We start from the raw sequence: 25,015 nt of genomic DNA, 5'->3' as shown, positions 1-25,015 counted from the left end.
GTTAAGAACTATGAAAGCTGTTTTCAAGCACGTATGTTTGTACCCAGAAAGGATTACAGAATCACAGAGTCACAGAATTGTTGAGAATGGAAGGGACCCCTGGAATTCATCTGGCCCAAGCTCTTGATCAAGCAGGGTCACCTAAAGCCAGTTGCCCAGGACTGTGTCCAGATGGCTTTTGATTGTTTCCAAGGATGGAGATTCCACAATATTTTTGTGCAACCTGTGCCAGTGCTTGGTCACCCTCACAACTAAAAAGTGTTTCCTTATGTTCAGATCAAAGTTCCTGTTCAGCTTGTGCTCACTGCCTCTTGTTCTGTCACTGGACACCATCTTCTTTAAACCCTCCCTTCAGGTATTTATATATGTTGATGAGATGCCCCAAGCCTTTTCTTCTCCAGGCTAGACAGCCCCAGCTGTCTCAGCTTTTCCTCATGGGAGAGATTCACCAGTCCCTTAATCATCTTAGTGCCCCTCAGCATGTTAGTAGCTCCCTCAGCATGCATCCCACCAGGGCCCACAGACTTATGCATGTTCAGTTTATTTAAGTATTCTCTAAACCAATCCCCTTCACTAAGGGTGTCTTCCTTTCCTCAGACTTCTTCTGGGGTTTTCTTGCTTCAGACTCTCCCCCTGATCTGTGAGGCTTTGGATTCCTAAAGGCCACTCTTGCAAGCAAAGACTGAGGCAGAGAAGGCATTCAGTACTTCAGACTTTTGCACGCCCTCTGTCACCAGACCCTCTGCTCCCATTTAAGCAGTGGGTCCACATTTTTGCCAGTCTTCCTTTTGCTATTTATGTATAAGTCCTTATAGACTTATACTTACATATAAGTCCCTATAGAAGTCCTTCTTATTGCCATTGACATCCCTTGCCAGATTGGGGCACAGAATAGAAGATAGCTCCTTTATTTATAACTACAAGACCTTTTCTTCCTGTCTACATTTATCCTAAAAAAGCTCTCAGTTTTTTTTTTTTTTTTTTTCCCTCAGGCCTGTGCCTCTTCATCTAAAGGCAGCTTTCTAGTTATCTTTGTATGATTTCATTCTGCTCTGCCTGCACCTCTTGCATAGGCATCTATGCTCAGAAATGACATCCAGCAAAAACTTATCTGCCCTCATAATTCAGATTTCAGACACATCTTGCACTTTTCTTTGACTTGGGTCATGGCACATACCTGCTTTGATATGGAGACCAGTATGTTTAGTAGAGGAGCTTGACTGTTTATTACAACTCATAAATCAAAACTGGCTTTTAAGCTCACTGACTTAGATGACAAGTCATCTAGCCCACAGTGCTTCTCCTTCTTGTGCGTTTATGATACCTGTTCATAAAAGAATCTTTAAGCCAGTTATTTATTTAGGGTTGTCTTATCTTTTCTTTTTGATAGCCTTCTGATAGAAATACCTAACCAATCTCCTGAAAGCCACAAGAATGATGACTTGTCATGGATGGCATGAAAAGATACCACTAGTGACAAATCCAAGAATTAAAAAATTTCAATTTAAACCTAAAAAAAGGAAATATTTAAAAAAAATGTTGTAGTCCTTCTGGATTTTCCACCCTTAAGGTCTGTGTCCTCAGGCTCCCTAGACAATTATTTATATATATAGTAATGTAATGGCTCATAATAATATTTCCTATTTTTAAAAAAACAATGATCTTCCTTAAGTGTATGAGTCAAGGGATACAATAGCATTAATCAAGCAGCATTAGCCTCAAGTAGAAAGACCATGTTGGCCTCTCTAAATGCAAGCACTGTCAAGTGATTGTGTCAACACAGCACTTTAGATAACAGAATGCTGGGGTATATATTTTTGATTTCATATAATAACATGAAAGTGTTTGTAAAGTTAAACAACTTCTTTAGAAGTATGTCTAGTATAGCAGTTTATTATGCATAGTTAAATCATTGATTTCTCATGCATACTCATTCCAAACTGAAGAGATGTTCTGTAGCAATCCTATGCACTTACGTTTAATAACCTTATGACAAAAATACACATAAAGAATTCATCACAATACTGTTCAGCTTCAAAAAAGAGAATTATAGAAATATGAAGATACTTATTAAAAATGCTAAAAGAGGCAGACAAGGGAGTTACTTTGCATGCCTCATGGTGACTATTTAAGGACACCAAACTGCAAGTGCGTACCTAGTAAACAAGGCTTCAGGAAGGGCATAAGAAAGACAGCATTCTTATGGTATGTAAGGTCAGTTATTAAAAGCAAGAAATCATCCTTCAAAAAGTTAATGTCATGTTTTAGGGTAGAACACAAAGTTTTCTTTCAAATGCTAGCAGGCTAAATGTAAAATACAGTAAAATGAGCTTAAAAGCAGTTGAGGGACAACTTGTGAAAAACAAAACCTGATAATCCCTTTTCAAATACAACAAAATAAGGAATGCTGCTAGAGTCTATAAGACTGGTAGATTAATTAACATATAAAAGGAGTATGTAGAGGACATAAATCCATAACCCAAAATGGAATGATGTTTGTTTCTATGCTTACTGCAGAAGAGCTCAGAGAAATTCTCAGTCTGATATTTCTTTGTGGACTGATAAATTCAACTTCAGAAAAATAACCAGTCAAAATCTTATTTACTTGGATGTTGGAATAGCAGAACTAGTGACTGTGGTGTACTTCTCAACCAACACCCTTTTTGTACCAGAAGACTAATTAATATTATGCTAATTTTTAACAGAGGTTCTAAGAAAAATAAAGGAATTTCAGATTCAGAGAATACAGATTACAGATTATAGAATCCAGAACACAGAATGATATAATCCAGAATCAAAGAATACAATTTCAGCTCTGACAGCTGTAGTGGGTACATTAGTAGAAACTATAATAAAGAATAAAATTAATGGATGCATGTATAAATAAGGTCTTTGGAGGAAGAGTCAAACCAGCTTTTTTGAAACTCAGATGTTCCTCATATATTTTGGAAGTCTTCTGAAGCTGTCAACAGAACTTTAGATACAGTTTACTTAGATTCTCAATCAGCCTTTAGCACAGCCTTCAGCAAAGCTCCCTACATTATGCAGCCATAGAGTAGAAAGCAAGCAATTTTTCACACATCCAGAGTAAACTTCCAGAAATTATTGCCAGGAGGTTTGGGAGGCAGACAGGATTATACAAATTTAGGGCCTACAGGCTTGTAAACAGATATCAAAGGGAATAGTCCTCTCACAAATGTTCTCTGACATGACAAATGTGGATGCTGGAGGAAACTACAGAAAGGGTTAGATCACAGAAAGCAGCCAGGTTCACGTGCTCTCTCTAAATATCATCTCCTGCTGTCACTGTTGAATACGGTATGCTGTGCCAAATGGACCAGCAGCGCATTTTTTATGTTCCTATCTAAACATAGTGACAAATACATGCATGCAAATCTTAGCCCTCTTCCTGCTCAAAATGAAAGGTGCAGCTAAAAAACCCGAATGCATCCATCTAGTCTGAAAATCAACATGCACAAGTACCAGGAACAGACTTTACTGAGGTGACAGTTTGTCACACTGGTAAATTAGCAACACACATCAACAACCCTATCACACTTACATGTTCCCTCTCTCATTCCTTGAATTTTGAAGGGAACAGAGGACACCAGAAGTTTGCACTAAATATATTGTGCAAACCCCAGTGAGCTTCAAGTAATTTGTTACCTTACATGGGTGTTCACTGAATCAACTGCGTCTGAAAACATCACTGGCCTGCTGCTTTATTCTCTGTTGGAAGTGGTGGGATCTTGATGGTTTGGATCTTTTTCAACAAAGATATACACAGTCCAGGAGTCTTGGCGTACATGCCTGCCTACATGTTTTCTGTAACAGCCTTCAGTATTTCACTTTTTATACCGAGCAAGCCTCAGCTTGATGAGGATGGGAAAACTATGTATTAGTCAGTGGCATAACCCTTATTTCATATGCATATGTGAAAGTTACAATGACTGTGGTAATGCTGCAGCTGACAATGTAGCTGTGTGCAAAAATTGCTGTATGAAGTTCTGGAAGCATCCGGTTCCTTCTGTTACAACATTAGGCCAATATATACATAAATAGCAAGTACTGTTGGCTGACTAGCTACTTTCACATTCGATATATGCATGGTTAGCATGGTCTTTAGGACCAGCCGTTGTGCCCGGTTTGGCAGTTGCAGGCTTTGGCACCAGCTTCCACTGGAACATTGTGTTGATAGCAAGCCAGATGTGCTCACAGTCAGCATAGATGCAAATACACTTCTCGTATATGCACCAGCCACATCCAGGACACACTCGTTACTCTTCATTCCTTCTGTGATGGCCTGAGAGAGGCTGCTAGGGCAGGAAGAGAAATCTGCTCATGGATGAATTCTGGGAGTCTACAGAGGAGGAGAGGAAATCCCTCAGAGAGCTCAGGAAGATTCAGGGCTTGTCTCCCAGAGATCACCATAAGCAGCCTTATGAGACTGAGCAGAAGCCCTGACTCTCACCCTGCATTTAGACCTGCCAGCACAACCTACCCATGCTGCAGTTTGCAGAGGAAAGGCTGGGGCAATGGTCATCCATTGGAAGACAAGGAAGAATTATTTATTCGCTAATTATTCACTAATGCTTCAGCTCACAGTGACATAAATGATATCATTACATTCCTGTTCTGTGCCTCACCTGCCTTCAGCTCAGATGGGGGTAATGCCTCTTGAGCACGACCACAAATCAAAGACAGCAGCAGAGGCTAGCAGCCATTGCCTGGGCTGTTGCTGAATGCTGCCAGTACGGGGGCCTGGCTCGCTCCTAAAGTGTGGTGTGGTCCTATGGCATGCAAGCATGCCTGCTGCACTAGAGACTTGTGGGTGAGTAAGTGAAACAGGCCTGCGGGTTTGGAACGAAGTAGGCGGTATGGATTGTGAGCCATGCTTTATTACTGCGCTCAAAGGCCAATGACCACTCCCTGGAGTGGACCCCAGAGGCGATACAGACATATCTGTATTAAAAAATACAACCTGCTGTGTTAACCTTGGGCTTGAGTGCTCACTGACAGGTGATTGTCAAGTATTCCAGTGATTTTAGGACTACTGCAAGTTCTGCCCATGTTTCAGAGGCGCAGGTGACATTTCCTGCGCTTGCTGACGGCACTCTTCATCCCTTTTCTCTCTTCATGGCCAGTCAGTGTAGCAGACTGTAATATCTGGACGTTTTCACTGCACACAAAGGCAACAGATACAGTTGTGAAACAGGAATGGAGATGTCTCCCTTGTAAGAAACAACTGCTTAAAGCGCCTCACACACTCCTTTTCCCAGCGGATCCGCCCGGTGCCCCGTCTCCTCAGAACACGTGCTTTGCCAGGGCAACCGCTTTTGTTTCTGCTCTTCACGTTTACTTATCTGTAGTGTTTATAAACGCCAACGTGTATTTTGTGAGGGTTTACCTTTTACAAGCTTTTATAAAGAGCAGCGTAAGTAGGCAACTCACCCCCGCCGCCGTGGCCTCCGCCAGACCAACGGCTGCGGGGCGGGGCGGGGCGGGGTTTGCCGTTACCGATCCTGCGGGCGGGCGCGCACGGGGCTCGGCTCGACTCGGCTCGGCCTCGCCGCCGCAAAGTCTCTTGGGAGTTGAAGTCCTCCTGCGTGCTTTCCCGCGGCGGGCCTGCCGCCGGCGGACTACCTGTCCCGCAGAGCCTTGCGGGGGAGCCCGGCGCCCGGAAGGCGGCTGGGGCAGCTGGTGGCAGGGCGGCTAGTTCAAGTTGCCATAGCGGCGGGGTGAGGAGTGCGGGGGGCTGTTGGGCGTGCCCGGGGAGGGGGTCGGCTTCGCCCCGGGGAGGTGGGGCGTCCTCCCGCGGCTGCTCTGCGGGGAGGGCTGCGGCCGGAGCGGCGTGCGGGAAGGGGCTGCGCTGCCGCTCGGAGCTGGCTGGGTGCGGGGCGCCGCGGGAGGGCGGGCGCTGAGGTGAACGGCGCTGGGTGGCGCGGGCTGCGGCGGCCGCGGGGCTCCTCGCGAACCGCGGCGGCAGCCGGGGCGGCCCGCGGGCCTGGCGGAGGCCCGGCCGTCGGCGTGCTCGGCCCATTTCGGGGGTTGTCCCGCTGCCCCGGGGCTTTCAGGGTCCTGTCCTGGACAAAAGATCCCGGAGGCCCTGAGAGGTGTTAGTAAGCGTCGATACGTGCGCGGCGGGAGGAGGATTCGCAGAGGGCATGAGTTGAGCTTACTTGCTGCGAACAGTAGGAAGGACCGTTTTCTGTGTCGTGGTGCTGAAGAGTGCTGGGAACACGGTGTCACAAGTTGACAATAAAATGTAGTACTGGTGCCTGAAAGCATGATGGTTAAACGTCACTGTGTTGGATCACCTTCCTGGCTTTTTGAAAATTAGAAGCACTGAAGGAAAGGGCCTTTCAGGTGTCACGTTGTTCCTTTCTGGAATGGCTATAGAATTTTTTTATCATGCACAGCCTTAACTGAAAGGCTTCAAACGTGCCTTTAGTACTAAGTTAGTTACCTAGTGATGGATCAGTCTGCATGGAGCTAAACAAATAAAAATACTTGAGAAGTAACCAGCTTGTGTGTACTGAATTCATCTTTTGCTTACTTGAGCTGGAGAACTTGCTGTTGACACTGTCAGCTGTACTTCATGTTTGCTTTACTCTGCAGATCTCTTAACAGGATAGTCATCAGTGAAACTGAAATGCCCTGTTTTCTACAGGGAAGGAAAATACGGAGCATTAATGTCTTTCCTCAGTGCAAGAAAGGTTATAATCTGTTTAGGTAGACTAAAAAGCAGTAAAAGACAAATGATTCTCACTGTCAAGTAGGTTGTGTGATCATGTGCAGAAATCAGACTAAGTTTTTGGAAAAAGTGATAGTAGCTTTTCTTTTTTGTTTAAATTAATAGGCAAATGTGCATACAGAATATTTGTACAAATTTCTCCTTCTTTGTGTTTTTTTTTTTATTAATCTAAAGTGAAACTTCTGTAATTCCTTTAAAGATGAGGATGTTGCTTTATATGAAACAAAACTTCAACTTAAAAGTGCTTATGGTTTCTCTTAGGCAGCTCCTGAGAACAAAGAGGAACTACTTAGCCATAAATAGAAGGGTTTCTTCAGTCAAAATGCCCTCCTTTTGTCTAGCATTTTCTTTTATGCTTACCTTGTTATGAGCCTTTCTTCAGTGCTTTGGCCAATATTTATCTTAATAAGTCTATTTTTGGAGAGCTGAAAACAAACTCATTAATCTTTTCTGCTGAAAATCTTAATTTCCCTTTTGTTTTCTCCAGTGCCATAGCTTTTCAGTAGTTTGGATTGAGACACTTCTCAAGACGATGTTTTCAGCACATAAGTCAACTGCCGTTTTTCATTAATTTCTATCAGTGCCTATCTCTTTTTGTGACATTACAAGTTGCCGTACTTGTTTAACTAGAGGTATATGTAGGGCCATATTCAGGGGCCCACTCTCAAAAGAGTTTGAGAATTTTTTAAGAATTTAGTTCCCAGCAGCTTAGATGCAATAACTAACCTTTGGAATTCTGCTGGTTTATGCCATTTCGTCTGGAAATGAGTTAAAACACTTTCTATTTGAATGTTCTTACATGTCTCATTGTTCTTAATTTCTCTGTCTACTCATGCATCCTCAGAAAGCCCTCTTTCACTAATGTGAAACTGATAATGTCATGATGTTATTTTTAGGCTCTCAACTTCTAGAAAGAAATGTGAATTAAGAATTAAGAGTTAATCCTAATCTTTCACTTGGAGCTGTTTGACTCTCAGACAAGCTATATGAATTGCATAATGTAAGGTTAGTTTTCTAGCTCTCATTGGGTACTTCTGTGCAGTATTCTACATATAGAGTAAATCTAACATATTTTTCTGCCCAGTTTGGAAGGAAAAGATAATTCTCTTCCTATGAAACTGTGAATGGAGTTCTGAAGAATCTAAATTGTCAAAACAACATTTACTATGACTTGTGATTGTTTACTGTGCATTGTGACTGTAAGAATGACAACAGACAAAATATGCTGGTCCATGATTAGATGAGGACTAGATTCCTGTGGATTATCATCTTAGGGCTGAGTTTCTGATCCCTAATAAGGCTGATCTTGTGCTTAATTCTTAGTATGGCCATTAATAGGGTGTTCCCTTTACTTAGTGTCTTAAAGGTATTTTCACAAAATGCTTTGAAACTGAAAACCCTTGTTAAGCTTGGAGGAAATTGATCACTGAATCAGTTGCATATTAGGTTTTGAGTGATTGTGCTTCTTGTCCTGCTTGGTAAGATCAGAAACGTCTTAGCTCAGAGAACTGACACTGCAGTTATAGAAGGAATTCAAAATTACTCTAGAACAGGTGGTGCCAAACTTGTTTGAGAAGTCTCATTTCATGCTTATCAGTGACACCTGTAGTCTGTGTGCTGGAATATGGATGTTGCTGATGTCCATATGAGGTTCTAGTAAAGATCAAGGGGAAAATACAGCTTGATGTAGTAATGTGCAGGACAGAGTAGGCTGTTTGTTTTTTGGTGGGTTTTTTTTGTACTGAATTATGGCAAAAATGAATATTATTCCATGTTGCTGTTTCTACCGGTGTTTTATTTATTTTATTTTTCTCTGCCTTTGAAAATATCCTATATTTCCTCTTTCCCAGTGCGCAGTGTTTATGTTTTCTCAGTCTCATTTAGACTTCATTTCAGCTGACTAGAGTGAGGGGCACTGGAATAGTGAATTCTGGTCCTGGCAATAAAAATGTGTTTTAGTGAGATAAGGGGATTCTGATCACTTCAGAAAATGTAAAGAATATTGGTGCACTTGAGCACAGACTGGGTATGTTGATTTGTTCTTCTTTCGTGTTTGAAAGGTTTCTATCCAAGTCTGGGGGATGCAAATTTACAACCTTTTAAAAATTAAATGTAAGGTTCTGGAAAAACATCAAGTTTCCTCTCTGTAAAATACAATATAAGAATTGAACCTCATCCATGGTTTCTTTGGGAAACTTCAGCTCTAATGGCTAGAAGAATGACAGCTTTACTGTGGCTTTTTTTGTGTTGACTACAGGACCAAAGGGACTTCAAGAGTTTGCCAATCTATTTCCTCTTCCCCATAGCAGGCTCAGACTGTCTCTCCCAACAGGTGCTGTTAACACAGATCTTAATGTGGTGATTCTGTGACTTTTAGGCAAACTGCTGCAGTGTGTAATAGTTTAAGAAAAAATTTCTATCTAACCTTAGAGGGTTGTAATTTTAGTCAGTGACTGTGTGACTTTACTACACTGGTCATAGCTGTCTGTAGCTTTTAATAATTTCTTTTCCCACGTCTGATAATTGTTACCCTATTTTCCCTCTTCTACCTTGCCATTCTTGAGACTCAGCAATCCCCATTTTTTTTTCTTGCAAGCCCTATTTCTTCTGCCTCAAGTAATTTTTGAAATCTAGTCAAGTGAATTGCCCCAGCATCAACATAGTCATCTGGGTTATGACGATAAAAGAAATAATATTTCACAATTTACAATATTACCCTTATTTTTACACCTCGTATGATGTTAGCTTTTTCTTTCTAGAACATGACATTGTTGAATCATATTCTTTCTCTTAACAACTTCTGTTTTCCTTGCTGTATTTGTCCAGTTGGACCAGCAGTGTCAGCTGCGAGCTTAATAAACATATTATATTATGTTATCAGGTCATTTAATGAAAATATACAGTGGATTCACTCTAGGTTCTCACTTGATACCTCTCTCCAATTTGACACAATTTCTGTTAATGGCTCTATGAGTTCTGATACTCAGTTTTGCTTCCATTTTAGGAAAGCTTAATATAGTTAATGTTCCTTTAGATTACTTTTGTGAATGTTGTGTGTGCAAGGTTAAAAAAAAAAAAGTGACCTTTACTGCTTCTGTGGACAAATTTAACTATCTAAAAAATTTAGTTGCTCATTACCAGGTCAATTGATTTGATATCAATGAATACATTGCTTGCTTTTTTTTTTGAGAACAGATCTTTTGTTGGAAACTTCAAATAGTCTATTTCATTTTTTTCCACATATTTAAATTGATTAGTCTATAATGTCTTGGCCACAGCTTTCTTTCCTTTCTCTTCTTTTAAAGACACTGTATTTACCATCTTCCATAATATCTTCAATTCTCCTTGAATCATTAAGATACTGATTCTTAGACTTGCTTCAGACAGTTAAGTATTCTTGGGTTATTTGTCATAGTTGGCCCTGGCCAATCTGAATATAGCTTAGCAGCTGGCGTGAGGCAAAGGGGAATGGTTTGCAGACCAGAACACTTGATAAAGCTCTGATGTCCCTGCTGTTTTGGAGGGGGGAGACTTTGCTCTGGGTTATGGTCCTGAACATTTAGAAGTAGTGAGTGTGCATCTTTTGATTAGTTCTCTCGTAATGGGCTTTGCCTCTTGTGTCTTGGCACTGCTTCATGTGAACAAACATAGTAACTGAGGAGCACCTGGAAGATCTGCTTCAAAAGTACATCCTGCTGACCTGAACCAGGAAGGCTAATGTAAACCTAGTCTGAGTCCATGAAGTTGCTTTGGGAATGTGGTGGAAGTCAGAGACTGTTCAGTTGCAATTAGGATTTAACATTCATTACTTTTTCTGGTCTTCCTGCCTAGGTTTCAAGATACTAATGGCAGATACATCCAGTGATTCAGACAACTTTCTTAGGGGTCAAATAGGAAGGCGGCCACCTTTGAGAGCATCCCACAACAGAGCTTGGAACTATGGTGCTGAAGAAGTTACAGAGAAGATCCATACTTTAGCAAGCACTTTACAGGTTGTTTACAAAATATGGTTTTAAAGTATTTATAGACTCTGCATTTCTGTAACGTGGGGTCAAATTTTCATTTCTGAAGTTGTGGAAAACACTGTACTGATGGGAAACATTGCTTTCTGTGCAAACCAAAAAGGTTTTGTGAAATTGATCATATTACCTTTGATCTGAAAGTATGTGGCTTGTTACACTTTTATACAGCCATTACTTCAGACAGTAATATAATGTTGTTAGAAACAATTATGTGTTTGGTAATACTGTTTATAAAGTTAGCAAACTGAATAATGACAAATAAACATTGTCAGATTCTCACAAGAGGCGTTACATTTTGTAGCACAAAGTTCCAGCCCCATCTTTGTTGTTTTGTACTGTGTAAAATTTCCTAATTCCTGATAAAGTAAATATGTAGGCAGTCAATTCTCTCATGATAGAACTTACAATTAAGATATTTTTCTAGGTGTGAAACAGTACAGTGAGAAGCAGTATTTGTAAACTTGTAAGAGATCCATACCCAAGCAGGAAGAAGTGTTCATCTAATTCCTGCTGCCTCAGTGGAGGCAGTGGAGGAAATCTCTGAATCTGTTTTGCAAGTGAGAGGAGACATTTAGCTATCCTGACACCATTTATTCCTTGAGAAGTCATTCCCATTCTTCTCTAGCTGACAGTTCTGAACGCCTAGAGTGGGTGGGTTTACACATTATCATTTGTGTTGAAGTATTGTTTGGCCAGCAATATTATTTTTTTCTTTTTAATATGTGAGAAGAGAAAAATCTATATGGAAAGCTGAATTTAAGCTTCAAAACTTCTCAGCTGGAAAATAGTCATCAAGCTAGAAAAGAGATGAGTTAAGAATGTAATCTGATTATTTTTTAAAAGGGGTTCCTTGGTATTGTCCTGTTTCTGTCTAACCTCTTCCTAGTTGCTCTTCTGAAATTCTGATTTTAAACTAATTTCTTTTGGCGGACTGCTTTTCAGCAGCTCTGCCATCTGATCCAGCTCTTCATCTGGTCAGAGAGTGCTTGTGCGGAGATCTGACCTGATGTATTGATCTTCAAAAATTTGTTATTCCTCAGTTAACTTAATTCTTTTTAACAGGAAGGTAATGATAAGATTTTTGGATTAAAAACAATTTTCTGCAGAGTGGCAGAAACTTCTAAAACTTTTTATTTGAAGCTGAGGCCTTACTGTTGTACTGTAAATGATAGCGTGTGTTTTTGTGTTTGCTTTTTTTTTTTTTCCTCCTTCCCTATACCTCTTCAGATTCTGGCTACTTGAATACGATTTTGAATACTTAGACGCTTTAAAAAGCACTTGTGTTATCAATTTGCTCTTACAAACCAAGAATAATAAAGACAAGAGTAACGTTTCATTGGGGAGGTTTCTGTTTTGACTTTTCTTCTTCTCAAAATTTTTTTTAAGGATACCAACAGAAATCTAAGACATGTTGACCACTTGCTAGGACAATACAGAGAGTACAACAAGGAACAAACCGAAGCGATAACAACTGTGAGCAACTTTCAGTTTATCTTAACTTCTTAAATCTTTTCTGCTAATAGCATTCATAGCTGAAAACTTGGTAGTAATCGACTGAATATATCAAGAGTTAACTAGATGTCAACAGAAACTTTTCGTATTTATTTGAGCAATCTAAATCAAACTATAGTAATATGTTATATAATGAAACTCTGTCAGGTTTTGTAACTTTGTTACTTTATACTGTTTATAAGCATCAAATAGATTGTTGTATTATGATACTATGCCAAGTACAAGGTGCATAGCTGAAACAGAGTATTGGGGAACATGTTCCTTTTGCATGAATTAAGCGATAAGATAAAAGCTGAATTACAGCAGGGAATGAGACTAATCATATTGGTGTAGGGTTTTTTTCTTGTCATTCTATAACAGTTTCTGAATCTGTTGACCAGCTTTCTCTAAATTACAGAAAGGGTGAAATTCTCATAAATATCAAGCTTCTACAAGTTTGAAAACAGGTCACTAGACAGAGAAAGTAAAACAAATTAGTGCTGGTAGGACAAGAGAGGTTTATAACTTGGTAACAAACAAACTGCAGTCAGTGCTGCCTTGAAACATGCATTTGAGATGTAGGAATATTGCATGTGAGGGTAGAGAGAAAGAGGTAAAACAAATATGTAGCAGGCTTGTTTTCTTCAGGCAGCTTGCTTTCTAAAACAGTATGCACAAGCTCTGTATGGAAGTAATTGGGGATGTTATATGCCTCAATTATTTTTTTTTTTTCTGTTTGAATGCTGTTTCTGTCTTTATAAGCTCTACTTAGGTATTGAATTTGTGGAACCATTTAAGGTTGTCTGTTTTTAACAAATGCTGATAGTAGTTCAACATCATTGTTCTGGAAAGATTTTCTGTTAGGAAACATCAAGGTGAGTGAGACATTACTCAAATTTAGTTTTGACTTAATGTCCATTTTTAGTCATGCTAGGTGGCTTTTGATTATGGTTCAAGTGGAGAAGAAATGTAGAGACTAACCATCTCCTGCTTGAGCTTTAAGTAGTAAAGTCCGCCTTATTAGTAAAGATAGCATGTTTTTCTGAGTTCCTGTTCCCTTTCTGAAGCAGAAGTTTACACTTGCATAGAATACATGTTGTATGTATTTGGTATGTGGGAAGAAGCAGCTGGGATCAGGAAGTAGTGAATCTGTTTTCCTTCTATAATATTTAAGAAAAACTTGAATAAATTTCTCATTTGGATGGTGATGTGATGGTGTTTTTTTCACAATGATAGTCAAGTGTTTCTACCATATTAAAGATTGTTTATCTAAGAATATTTTGCTCCAAATGGGACATGTGTTTAGGTTCTGTCAGTTATGCTGAATATTGTAACATCCAACTTGAATTCTTTGTGATCTTTTCCTTAAAGTCTTTCTTCAGACCATTGTATAACATTTGCATTTATTAATTGGTGACTATTGGACTGCTGAGGAGCTGTTTTCCACTCTAATTTATAAATTAGTCTCACTACCGCACTTTGAGGTGCCTGGTGTCTGCTTGAGAATTAGTGCAAAACTTGCTACATAACTTACAGGGTGAGAAAGTTTTGCTACTCAGAACATTTTCACTGTTGCTAGTGGTGGGAACATTGTATTCTCTTTGTGCTCCAGACCAAGGTTATTCTCCTGTTCCGCTGCTGACTTCATGATTGGGCTGCGTGGTGGGTTTTTTTGTTGTTGTTTTTTTTTGTTTGTTTGTTTTCTCCTCCTGGAGGACAAGAATAGTAGAGAAAGGGTTCCATTCTGCATTTTGGTGTGGGGAGAAGGGAGAGAGAGGGAGGCGAGAATGTTTTGGCGTGGTTTTTTTGCTCATGTGAGTCTTTGGAGAGGTTTAAAAGTAATTAGCCTTTGAGAGAGGGGTTTTTAATTTATTTTTTTCTGATGGCACTGATATTTTTCTCTTTAAATAAATTAAAAAATAAAAATAAAAACAAAAGAAAGAAGAAATGGGAAAGCACCAAAACACTAGGCACTGTTCTGATGGGATTTAAACACCTTATAGATGAGATGTTGAGGAATGGAATTCAGATTGGTGAATATTAAGGGTATTCTATTCAAAGCTGTGTTTTTTAATATCTCTGTTCTAGTGTCACTAGCCTTTCTTCATTCTTTTAATAACTGAATTGTTTTTTAAGAGAATACAAATACCTTAAAATATAAAAATGTTGATAATGTACATTATAACTCAAAAATTTTAAACAACATTTTGGCCATTGTTCTGTTCTAAAGAAACAGACTGAAGTGTAAGGTTGTTAATTCTGGACACTGTCATGGTTCTTTGTTTAAAAAAAACAAAAAAACCAACGCAGTTGTCTGGTTTCATGTAGAAAAGATGAAAATGTGTGCTGTGTAGCTTGGTTTGGCTTTTCTTGCCCTATTAAAGATGCAAGATAAGTCTTTGACAGAGTCAAGTTAGATTTGAAAATTGAGTTATTGCTCTTCTTTCTTTGATCCACTGGCATTTTCATTATTTTTTTTAAGTCTTAGCTTTTTTAATACAAAAGTGATATTTTGTTACATACATGCATTATTGTATCTTTTTCCTTCAAGTAGCCTCTGTCTTTTTGAGAAAGCATTAAGAAATCCTTAAGGTTTTTGGTTTGAGAGTTTCTTAGTGATAATGAAGTTGTTTTAATAATACCATATAATGAAAACATAATACTTTAAAAAGAAACTAAACAAGCATTGAAAGATTCATAAAAGATTTAAAGTAGTGTTTTCTGCTTTGAGAAGAAAATGCTGCCCAAAGATCCAATACAGTGTGTATAATTCTGCAAGAATAAAGCAGCAATTTAATCATTGTGTACAAACTTCTGTTAGGGAGAGGAAAGGTCAACCTTTAGAAACTTATGTTTTGTGGATTGTCAAATAAAGATTTGAGAAAAGCAAGTGGCTAAGAACCAAAGTTAGCAAATGCAATCTACTACTAAAGGTAGGGCTTGATGTAAAGCTGCTTAGTGAAATATGATAGCTGTATGTCAAATTGAGTCCAGGTAGGGCTGGTAAAGAAATTCCAATTAAAAAAATATTTCAAGTTTGTTTTCTGGATTTTGCAGAGCTGCTATTGACCATTGCTGGCAAATAGATCTTATTTTGGCTGTAGGAGACATACTTTTCTTTTGAGTTTTCCTGCTTTGTTGCACCACAGTTTCAAGAGACTTGATATTTGAAGCTGCCAATGTTGGAAACATGTTTTACTATAGTTATGGGAATACGACATACAAGTTATTGAGGAAAAACTGTTATTAATTCATAGCTATACTTGGTTTAAAAATAGTTTTGATTTTCTTAATGACTTTTTAAAAAAAATATTTTACATGCACGTATTTTTTTAATCAGTCTGTGTTCATATTTCAGTAAACTGTAATTTTTCTGCAGTTAAAAGAAACACTGGAACAATCTATAGGTCAGTTAAGGAGCCAACGATTAACCCGAAACTCTGGAATAAGAAGTGCTTCTCTCTCCAGCTTATACCCTAGTGATCTGGATGGTGAAGGAGTGTCAGGTAAAATACTTAAGGTGCCTGAGTATGCTTAAATTATATGATAGAGCTGTTGTACAGAAAAAGGAAATTAAGAAGAATAATGTGTAAAGAGAGTGGTGTGAAAAGTTGGCACTGATTATTTAAAATAAATTAAATTTAGAAATTTGGGAGACCTGCGTTAAGTTATGCGGTTGTTTATTTGGTAAATTCTTACAGCCTTCTGTTACATAGTCTTTTCTGCTGATATACTGAGACATCTAAAGGAAACATGGATTCTTTCAGTAGAGAAAATTCCTTGTCCACTACATGAGTTGTAGGCACATACAAGTTAAAGCTAAATCCAAAAGATATTGTAGCTTCTGAAGCTTGCTTTACAGCAAAAAGGAAAGTTAAATTTTAAATGCATAAGGTTATGTGTGTGTGGATGAAATTATGTAAGGTTTAGTGGAAAAGGAAAAACTGAACCAATGTATAACCTACGGAAAAGTAGTTTTCTCTTGTACATCTCTCTGAAAATTCATTATATTTTGGGAAAAAGTGTATTTGGAAGGAGTATTCCTCCTACAAGTACCAGTTAATGTATTTTAGTAGAAAACTCCAAAACTTTAATTTTTCTAATGTAAAAGCTGTGAAGTACAGTAGTTTGAAGCTATAATAGATCCAGGTGGAGGAAAAACTGTTGCTTGGGCAAATAAAATTTGAGGAAAAAACTACCTATTCCTTGGAGGAACAAAGGGAACCTCTTTCTTACCCATCACATATGTGTATTCCAGAAATATTTAAATTGACGAACAACCCTGGGAAGAGCTAAACAAGAAGTATACCTGTGCATTTTATGTAACTTTAGTAATTGTTTTGTCTGTAATGTGGCCTATAAGGATATCGACAAGATGAAACACTTGCTTTTCATGAAGCAAAATGAAAAATTTCCCATACGAAGTTTTGTCTTCCTACTTATTTTTTTATCTCTTATCTCATAAAGGGAACCGCCACTTCCTGCCTACTTCTCCTCTCAGGGATTATGGAGACTCACAGGGCAATAAACATCGAAGGTCTAGATCTGCAAGTGTTCGATTTGTCAATGAGGCAGATAATTTGGACCAGGTACAGAGCACTAATGGGAGTTGCTTCCCCAAATAGGCAATATGTGGTCACCAGGCTCTTCGCTTTAATATCAAATAAGGTTATTCTGATGATGCAGCTAAGAATGTTTCAGCTATGAAGTGTGCTTTCGGTATTATGTGCCATTCTTCATTAGGCAGTCACCTCAGTGTCACGAAATTTTACGCAAATCTGTCATTATAGAGAAAAAGATGTAGTGATATCAAAAGGAATGTATGAAAATAATCTCAGTACTTTTTAGGCTGTGTATGAGAAAAATAATCTCTGAATAGGTGATTAATGTTCACCTACGTGATGGAATCCAGTGTGGCTATAAAGGGGATTGTTCTGCTTTAGTTAATGGCACGGGGTGTTAGTGGTTTTGCTGTTTACTTCAGTGTAGCCTGGCTTGATTTTGAGTCAGCTAGTTCTCCATCTTAATTCTAGGTCTGACCTGTGAGTGGGATAATTTGACCCCATACCTCAGGCAGATGATGTGAGGAGGAGAGGATGTGTATGGCACTGGTAATTTTCATACCCTTTAACTTGTAGACTCTTCAGAAAAAATAAATTACTTCAATGGATAAGATCATAGGCTTTCTATATCCTACAGATAGAGAGGAGATTTCAGTACCTGTTTTTGCTCTTTCAGAGTGGCTAGACCTGCTTGAGTGAATCCTTCTGTGTGGACTAGTTTGTCCAGGACAGTGACTAATATTAAAGCAGCTGATTGTAAGGTGTTCATGTTGACTTTATTAAATCAGTCCCAATTTCCAAATAATTAATTTTAAACTTAACCACAATACATTCTCTCAGTTGACTTTTTGGGAAGTCTGAGTGCTACAGAAATTCCTGTTTAACCCTGTTTCATTGTCCTTTTGGTCTACTTCTCCCCCCCATTCCTTCATCCCGCAAGGTTAGTGTGGAACATAATCCTCGGAAGGAAATAGTGTTATAGGGAAATCTTTCCTCCTAAGCTTCCAAAAAGTTTGGAACTATTTTAGACTACTTCTAAATATTCTAGAAATATGTTAGAAATTTTATTCAAGTGAGTTTCTGCAATTCCTAGTTTATATTAAGTAACTATGTAAGCAAATAGCTTTTTTCCTAATTTGATTATAATTGCTGGTTTATTCCTTATTCTTGGTTTTCAGTGAATGAAATATGGCTTTACTCAATCATTAACTATTTTGTAAGAAGAGTGTAGTGCTTTGAGGAATGATGAACTAGAAGTAGTCATTGATCATGACCATAGGTAGAAATTGGGGCAGAGATAAAACAGTACTGCTTAACTAAAGCTGTGGCTTTTTCTGCTTTCTGTAACCACAGTCCCTTTATTCCCATTCTGGCTGCTTCTAGCTAAAGGTAATTTTCCAGCTGAATGGGCTTTTAACACATTTGAGTCTCTCTCCTTAGACTGATACATTCTGAAAATATGCTGTGTTTTTCAAAGTCTCTTGGGTCAGGTTGAAAATTCTGGTTAGTCACACAGGGGAGATGGTAGTGTCTGTGTCTGAATGTTGAGGGCAGTCAGCTGGCCTGTGGAAGATCCAGGTTTAAGTCTTGGGCATAGAGCAAAGGGATATTATAAACCAGAGTTTTTCATTATGATGGTCCTGGCCACTGAGCTGTTGACAGCAGTAGGTTGGATTAGAATGGATTAATGGTCAGTTTTTATCCCATGAGGAATAAATGATCTATTACTTTTTTTTATTTGCTCCCTTAAAAACTTTGACTATAAATTAGGGGCCTGATGAATGGGGAAAATGGGAGGTTTTACAGAATAAAATAGATGTGTGTTTTGTTTTTGATCGTTCAGTTATTGTTTTTTTTTTTTTCCCCAAGCTCTGAAAAAAGCATTCTAGTAGAGTATGTGAAGTCTTGGGCAAGGTAAAATAGCTTTCCTCAGTGCTTTGGTAGTTCTTCAATACGTCATAGTGTTCTGCTTGGTCACTTCCAATTTCACATGCCATCTTTTTATAGTAATATATATAGCTGGGCAGAACTTTGTTTCGTTTATACTAGCATTTATTAGCAGAAAATGTGTCTCTCCTGACTTCATCTGTGCAGGTCTTTCAGCTTGCTTTGCATTAGATTAAAAAGATGGTGCAGTGTCAGGTAATTGCTATGAATCATAGAAAAAAACTCATAGTTGGGAAACTTGATTTAGTAAATAATATACTGAAAATTAAACTTCAGTGAGCAAGTGTTGTGAAGGGTTGATTGAAATAGAAGCATGCAAGCCTTGTCCACTCATCCAGGCTCATCTGCAATTCATGGAATTTTTTTGTAGGTTATTTTTATCTGCTTTATTTTAAAAAGTGTGTATGTATATGTATATACATATTTTTGGAATATCACAGAAAAAAGGATTCTTAAGCCTTGGCTTAATTTGTGTACTTTAATTTACAGCTGCATTCTTTCCATCAGTCTCTTCGAGATCTCAGTAGTGAACAAGTTCGCCTAGGAGATGACATCAGTCGGGAGCTTTCAAGAAGAAATCGGTACAAACAGAATATAACTCCATGTGAAGAATAGCGTGAAAAATAATTGTTATGCTTCTAAATAATTCTTAAACTCCTTTATTGTATTTAAAAAAAATTTTTGGGGAGAGTGGGGGATTGCACATCATGTAGATGAAAGTAGTGTTATGAACGTCTTGTTCCATGTCATCTTGTGCAGTATTTATACATGTAAATAACACCCATCAATTCTGATCTGTATAGTACCTGTGTCTTTTCCCCACTTTTTTTAATATATGGAAAAAATGACAAGGACTTGTGAATTTCTTTTATTACAACTTTGCTCCTTATTTGTTCTTGGTACTGGAGTCTTTTGAGGGCAAGCTCTCATGCAGGCCATAATGTTTTTTTAAAGTACATACTGTCTCAACGTATGGTGCTTTGTCTAATAGCAATAGCAGGAATTAATCTGCTAATTCCTAGTAGGAACAAGTAGTGTTCAAAAGGACTGTGTAGATGTGTTCATAATTTTGTACTTGTTGACCTGATACCTAGCCTTTCAAACTAGATGCTCTGTTATCTTCACTTGAGGAAAGGAAATGCTTTTTATCATGAATTTTCCACTTGAGGCTGGTCTCTAATTATGCTAGGAATTTAGAGGCTGTAGAACAAATTGAAGTAGGATAAAAATCCAGGAGAATGTTTCTGGTTAAAATTATCACAGTTGATATTTAGTTTTTGCACTGTAGAATATTGTCTTACCTGTATTTTTCTTTGAAGGACTGATGCTGAATTAAGAAGGACTCTAGAAGAATTGTCTCAAAAGCTCACCGAGTCCCAAAGACAAGAAACGGTGAGTGTGACTAACATGAAAAGATGATTTATATTTAGTAATCTAAGCAGCATGTGGGTTTTTAGTTTAGCGTGTGTGTCGGTAATCAGTACTACATATTAGTACGTATATCTGAACATGATCTTATCTAGGCTACTGTAGGTTGTTATAATGTTACCCTTCCACAGTGAAATCGGCAAGACAAGTTTTTATTTCAGGTACTTGTTTAAACTAAAAATGAGTGTTTTACAGGTGTGTATGTAGTGAATTTTTCTGTTTCAAAATTCAGTCTTGGAGAAAGCTGCTTTTTAACTTTGAACATTGGTTTGAATGCTATCATACTTGAATACTTTTTGAAAGGTTTTCCCATGTTATGATGATGAATGATACTGTTTCCTCTTCCTTCCTGCCTCCCTGTGCTTTTCAGTCCTTACCATCTGTGCAGCATAAAGGGAGGAGTCTCTTTGGGCTGCACTCTTCTCTGAAGGTTTTGTGACAAATGTAACAAAGGAGGCAGGACAGCTATGGTAGTCTTTTTTTGCCTCCTGTATCTGCTGGAAGCAGACTAACTACAGTCTATAACACTTAAATATGAAAGAGATCTGCTGTTGAGATGGAAGTCAAACAGCGTATTGCTGTAGGAACAAGAGAAGTTGAGAATCTCCCCATTAGTTAGGAGGTGAAAATCCTGTAGGTAGTTCTTGATGCATAAGACTTGAGTGTATGCTTCATGTAAGTATTAATGTGGTATTAGTAGCAATGCTGACTTTTCAGAGCGGGTGTTATGTGTCCTTATTTTCCCATAGGTGATTCATCTTGCTCTAAAATTGCATGAATTGGTACTAAATGCTCTGTCAAGAGCTTTAGTGATGTGTTTGTCACCAATAACAATATTGTTGGCACAGACAACTCATTGTCACCAGCAGACAGTGTAAGTTCCTGACTCTAGATGAAGTTGGACAGGAATTCAAGAGACTATAATCTATCAGTACCAGTTATATGCTTGATATGATAGAGTCCATCAGTGGAAGAAGACTTGCCTTGTCAGCCTTTCTACAAAAATATAACAGGCTGTCTTGTTAGAAAGTTAGGTCTGCTTCCTCCTAATAGCCTGGTAGGAAGTTTATCTGATAGAATTCTTGATACTTGCAAAACTTGTTTTTTTTTCTTGCTGTGGCCTGCTTCTCAGTATACTTATTTCTTTTCCTTTTTCACGTACCAGAAAATTAGCAAACTCACTAAGTTTTTACCAATATGGTTCTCAAAAAAAAAAAAAAAAAAAAATAGCTGCTACAGCTGGCAACACTACAACTGTTCAGTGCCTTTGAATGAGAGAAACAAACCTTCCTCCTCAATCCTCCAAAATGCTGGCATCCACTGTCTTTTCATTAATGAAAGAAATAACTAGCTCTCTGTGACCTCCTATAGTAGGATTTCAAGATTTGAAATTGAATGTTACAACTTTTGACCTAAGAGAAACAAAAACTGGGAGATGTGAAATGTAACAAGGAAGCCTTCTGTAGTCTGTTAATGGTAAGGGGAATACCAGAAGAATAAGTCTCTTAGCTGGGAGACAAAATTATCATCCAATAAAGCTATGAAAGCTGAAGTATTTAATGACATTCTTTTAGTGCAAGACACAAATGCTGCAGGAAGCTGCAATGAGATAATTTTCATGTATAGGACTAGTAAGACTTCAGCTGGAATATTCTGCTCATTGCTGATTATTATCTTTAGGAAGAACATTGACCAAATAAAGAGAAGACTGGGAAGAGGAGAGGAAAAAAAGAAAAGGGGGGAGAATAAAGAAAGGCCTCTCATTCAAAGTCTTCCTTGAAAGGTTAAAACAATTGCTGGGGTTCAACTTGCAGAATAAATATGTAGTTAGGAAAGGTCTAGCCATGTATGATGAATGGTCAAAAAGTGAATGTTTAGTGAACAATATTAGAATAGAAAGGCATCTAATGATAATTCTGCACAATACTAGGCTAATCACTTGTGGCTTGAGAGCTTCTTGGTCTGGAATTGATCTCTGTACTTTCTGTACATAGTAATCCCTCTGTGGATTTCTTTTCTGAAACTTTCCTTTCTGAAACTATAACTCTTTGTTATAATTTGCATATCTTTATCATCTTGTCCTACAGCAAGAAGGTCTCCACATTACATGTTGTGAGAGGAGCTGCCACTTTTGTGGTGGTTTGTTATTTTCAGTTGTGGGGAGTGTGTGTGTGTGTGTTTGGTATGTTTTGGTTGGTGTGCTTGGTTGCTTTCTTGTCGTTGCCTTTTTTTTTTTATTGTTGCTTTTTCATCCCTAATTTTCATTGGAGGAGGTTGTTCTGTTTCTTCAGAGGCTTTTCAGAGGATTCCCTTTCTCTTCAGGCTGAAGAATTCTGACATACTTAATCACGCATTGTATCCAGGCAATTCTGCACTACTGAAAAAGCTTAGCAGTAGCAACGTTCTGCACTGCTGCTTTACATGTGCTTTCTGATAGTAGGTGTGGATTCTTTGCCCCTGTTCAACACCTAATGAACTACTGTTATGCTGATGACGCTGGCAGAATGGGTGAGATAAGGTAAATTCAAAAGAGGGGAATTTAGTATGGATGTTAAGAATAAAAATAACTCCAATGGTGAGCATAGCAAAGCATGGGATTAGAGTGCACGTAGAAACTATGGTCTGTTATTGTAAATTTTTGAGATCCTTTAGTACCTGTGTTTAGGAATTCTTCTAATGAGATTATTTAATTTGGAATTGAGTTCTCATTGGTGGAAGTGAGTTGGGTAGGAGGAAATACTTTTTTTCCCTCACAACCTTCTTATGGACAATTGTGCAGGAACTTTTGTCCTTAGTGCCTTTATCACTTTGTTTGGAGTGTTTGTCACCTCCAACATTGCCGTCATTGTATTTGTATTCTATTGTATGATTATTGATGATAAACTGTGAGCTTGAAATTTTAATAATTTGACAAGATGAGTTCATGGTAGAAATATTCTTTTCAGTTCGGTGTCCTTAAGCCTTCATTTCTGTAGGGACATACATCTAAATTCTTACAGCTGTACTGTTCAGTATATTCAGTGCTGTTTGAAAATTGCCTCTATATAGATGTGTGGTGATAAAGGTCTAGTCACTAAGGTGTTCTGACACACTAGTTTAGAATTTATTTTTATTAGAGGTTATGATTCTTAGAGCCTTTTTAATGCTGAATCTGAATAAGAGCCACACAACACAATCAATGCATATTAATTTTACCTTTAAAGGGAGCCTTTTCCAGCTCAGTATAAAAACCAGAGGACATGTGAGGTGCTGACACAGGCACAGTTGGATGCCTGTTTCAAATCAAGCAGAATTCATGGTCTTGTACTTGAGAGTCTATGTGTGGTTTTGGTATGAAGACTGCAGGTTCTACAACTCTATCAGAATATCTTTTTTTATCTAGATGTTTTGTGAGATTTCTTTTATCTTGAAAAGAGTTTGGATGTTTGCTAGAGGAATGTCCATACAGACCTATAAAGAATTGAAAGAATGTTTACTTACTTTATGGTTATATAAGATAGCCCTCTTGGATAGTTTGTGATCTCCTGGTACAGAAGCATGTTCCAAATAGCACATGAAGCTGATCTTTATGCATAAAAAGCAACTACACTGAAGCACAGATTTGTTCAAATTAAGTTGATGCTTAATTGAGATGGTGCCATTAGAAGGTTAGTGTAGGCTGTGTCTGTGGAAAAAGACAGCAGTATCAAGTGAAATGGGTCTCACATGGAGTTAACGTGGTTACGATATCTGAGAGCTAAGGTTATTGTCTGATAAGGAACTGTCCTTCAGAAGATCTGATATAGGGATTTTTAGCACTGCACAGGTGACTTGTAATATATATATCACAGATTATTGTTTGTCATGAGGGAAAAGTTTAGCAATATTTAAAGTCGCATCTGCGAGAAGTTTGCTGTTTTTGTGATTTTAATACTCCTGTTTCAAGTCTGCATTGATAAAATAGGTCATAACAAGAAAGGCAACAAAAATCTGTTGAAGTAGATTTCAGTCAGTAGGACTTGTGCGCTGGAAGTGACAGTGGAAAGCTGAAACACAGGAGAGAAATTCAAGAAGTAGGGTGTTACTTTTTGTAGATTAAGCATCCAGCATCTTCCACAAGATTATATTTAGCTGCATGATTTAAGCCTCACCCTGGTTTTAAACAAGACATTCTATTCTTTGTGTTTAACTGGTGGTGGTGGTGGGGGGAGTTTTTTGATATCCTAATCCATTCTTAGATTTTCCTGCTACCTGAAAGCCATATGCAGAAACACAGCTCTTAGTGTCATGATTATCATTCAGGTAGTCTGTGTTGCTCAAAATGCATCCTTGAAATCACATTCTAATGTGCTGTGAATGCAATAATTTAGTGCTAGCGTTTCATGTCATTATGTAGAACCTCCGTATGCTTTGCACTGTTCTTCAGTGAATCACTTGACTACACTAAGGCTTTTGATAAGATCCAGAGGACAAGATACATACTCTTATGGTAGAAATGTTGTCCTGAGTCAGGATGATAAAGGAAGAGAAGTGAGTTTCAGAGTTTCTTCTGCATGCACTAATTAATGAGTTAACGCTTAATTATTTATAATTTTTCTTTCTTTTTTTTAATCCCCAATGTTGTGTGTCACAGGCTCTGTGACAAACTGAGGAAGGTCAGAAAGGCTATAAAACCAGGGAACATAATTCTTGTGGGAGATGATGTTTACACCAGCGTAGACTGGGTAAATGTTATGTTGGGGGAACTATGTTTTTAGGTGGTGCATTAATTACTTTGTGGAGCAAATAACTTTTTTTTTCTTCTGGAACATTTCTGGTTATTTGTGCATGAA

The 25,015-nt window shown here is 38.1% G+C and overlaps 1 protein-coding gene across 1 annotated transcript in view; it reads left to right on the top strand.

The window, feature by feature from the left end:
* The first annotated feature begins 5,626 nt into the window (after positions 1–5,626).
* CEP128 (centrosomal protein 128) overlaps positions 5,627–25,015 on the top strand; it is a 143,048-nt gene continuing 123,659 nt past the window's right edge. The window contains exons 1-7 of the mRNA XM_074824860.1: positions 5,627–5,738; positions 10,586–10,746; positions 12,163–12,249; positions 15,647–15,773; positions 16,735–16,856; positions 19,266–19,357; positions 20,096–20,168. Coding sequence (XP_074680961.1) covers positions 10,600–10,746; positions 12,163–12,249; positions 15,647–15,773; positions 16,735–16,856; positions 19,266–19,357; positions 20,096–20,168 — 648 coding nt within the window. The 5' untranslated portion in view covers positions 5,627–5,738; positions 10,586–10,599. The remainder of the gene's footprint in view (positions 5,739–10,585; positions 10,747–12,162; positions 12,250–15,646; positions 15,774–16,734; positions 16,857–19,265; positions 19,358–20,095; positions 20,169–25,015) is intronic.

Source organism: Strix aluco, chromosome 4, assembly GCF_031877795.1.
Source record: "Strix aluco isolate bStrAlu1 chromosome 4, bStrAlu1.hap1, whole genome shotgun sequence".
In the NCBI taxonomy this organism is placed as follows: Eukaryota; Metazoa; Chordata; class Aves; order Strigiformes; family Strigidae; genus Strix; species Strix aluco.
Note: the sequence above shows the minus strand (reverse complement) of the source record. Positions and strands in the feature narration are given on the sequence as shown.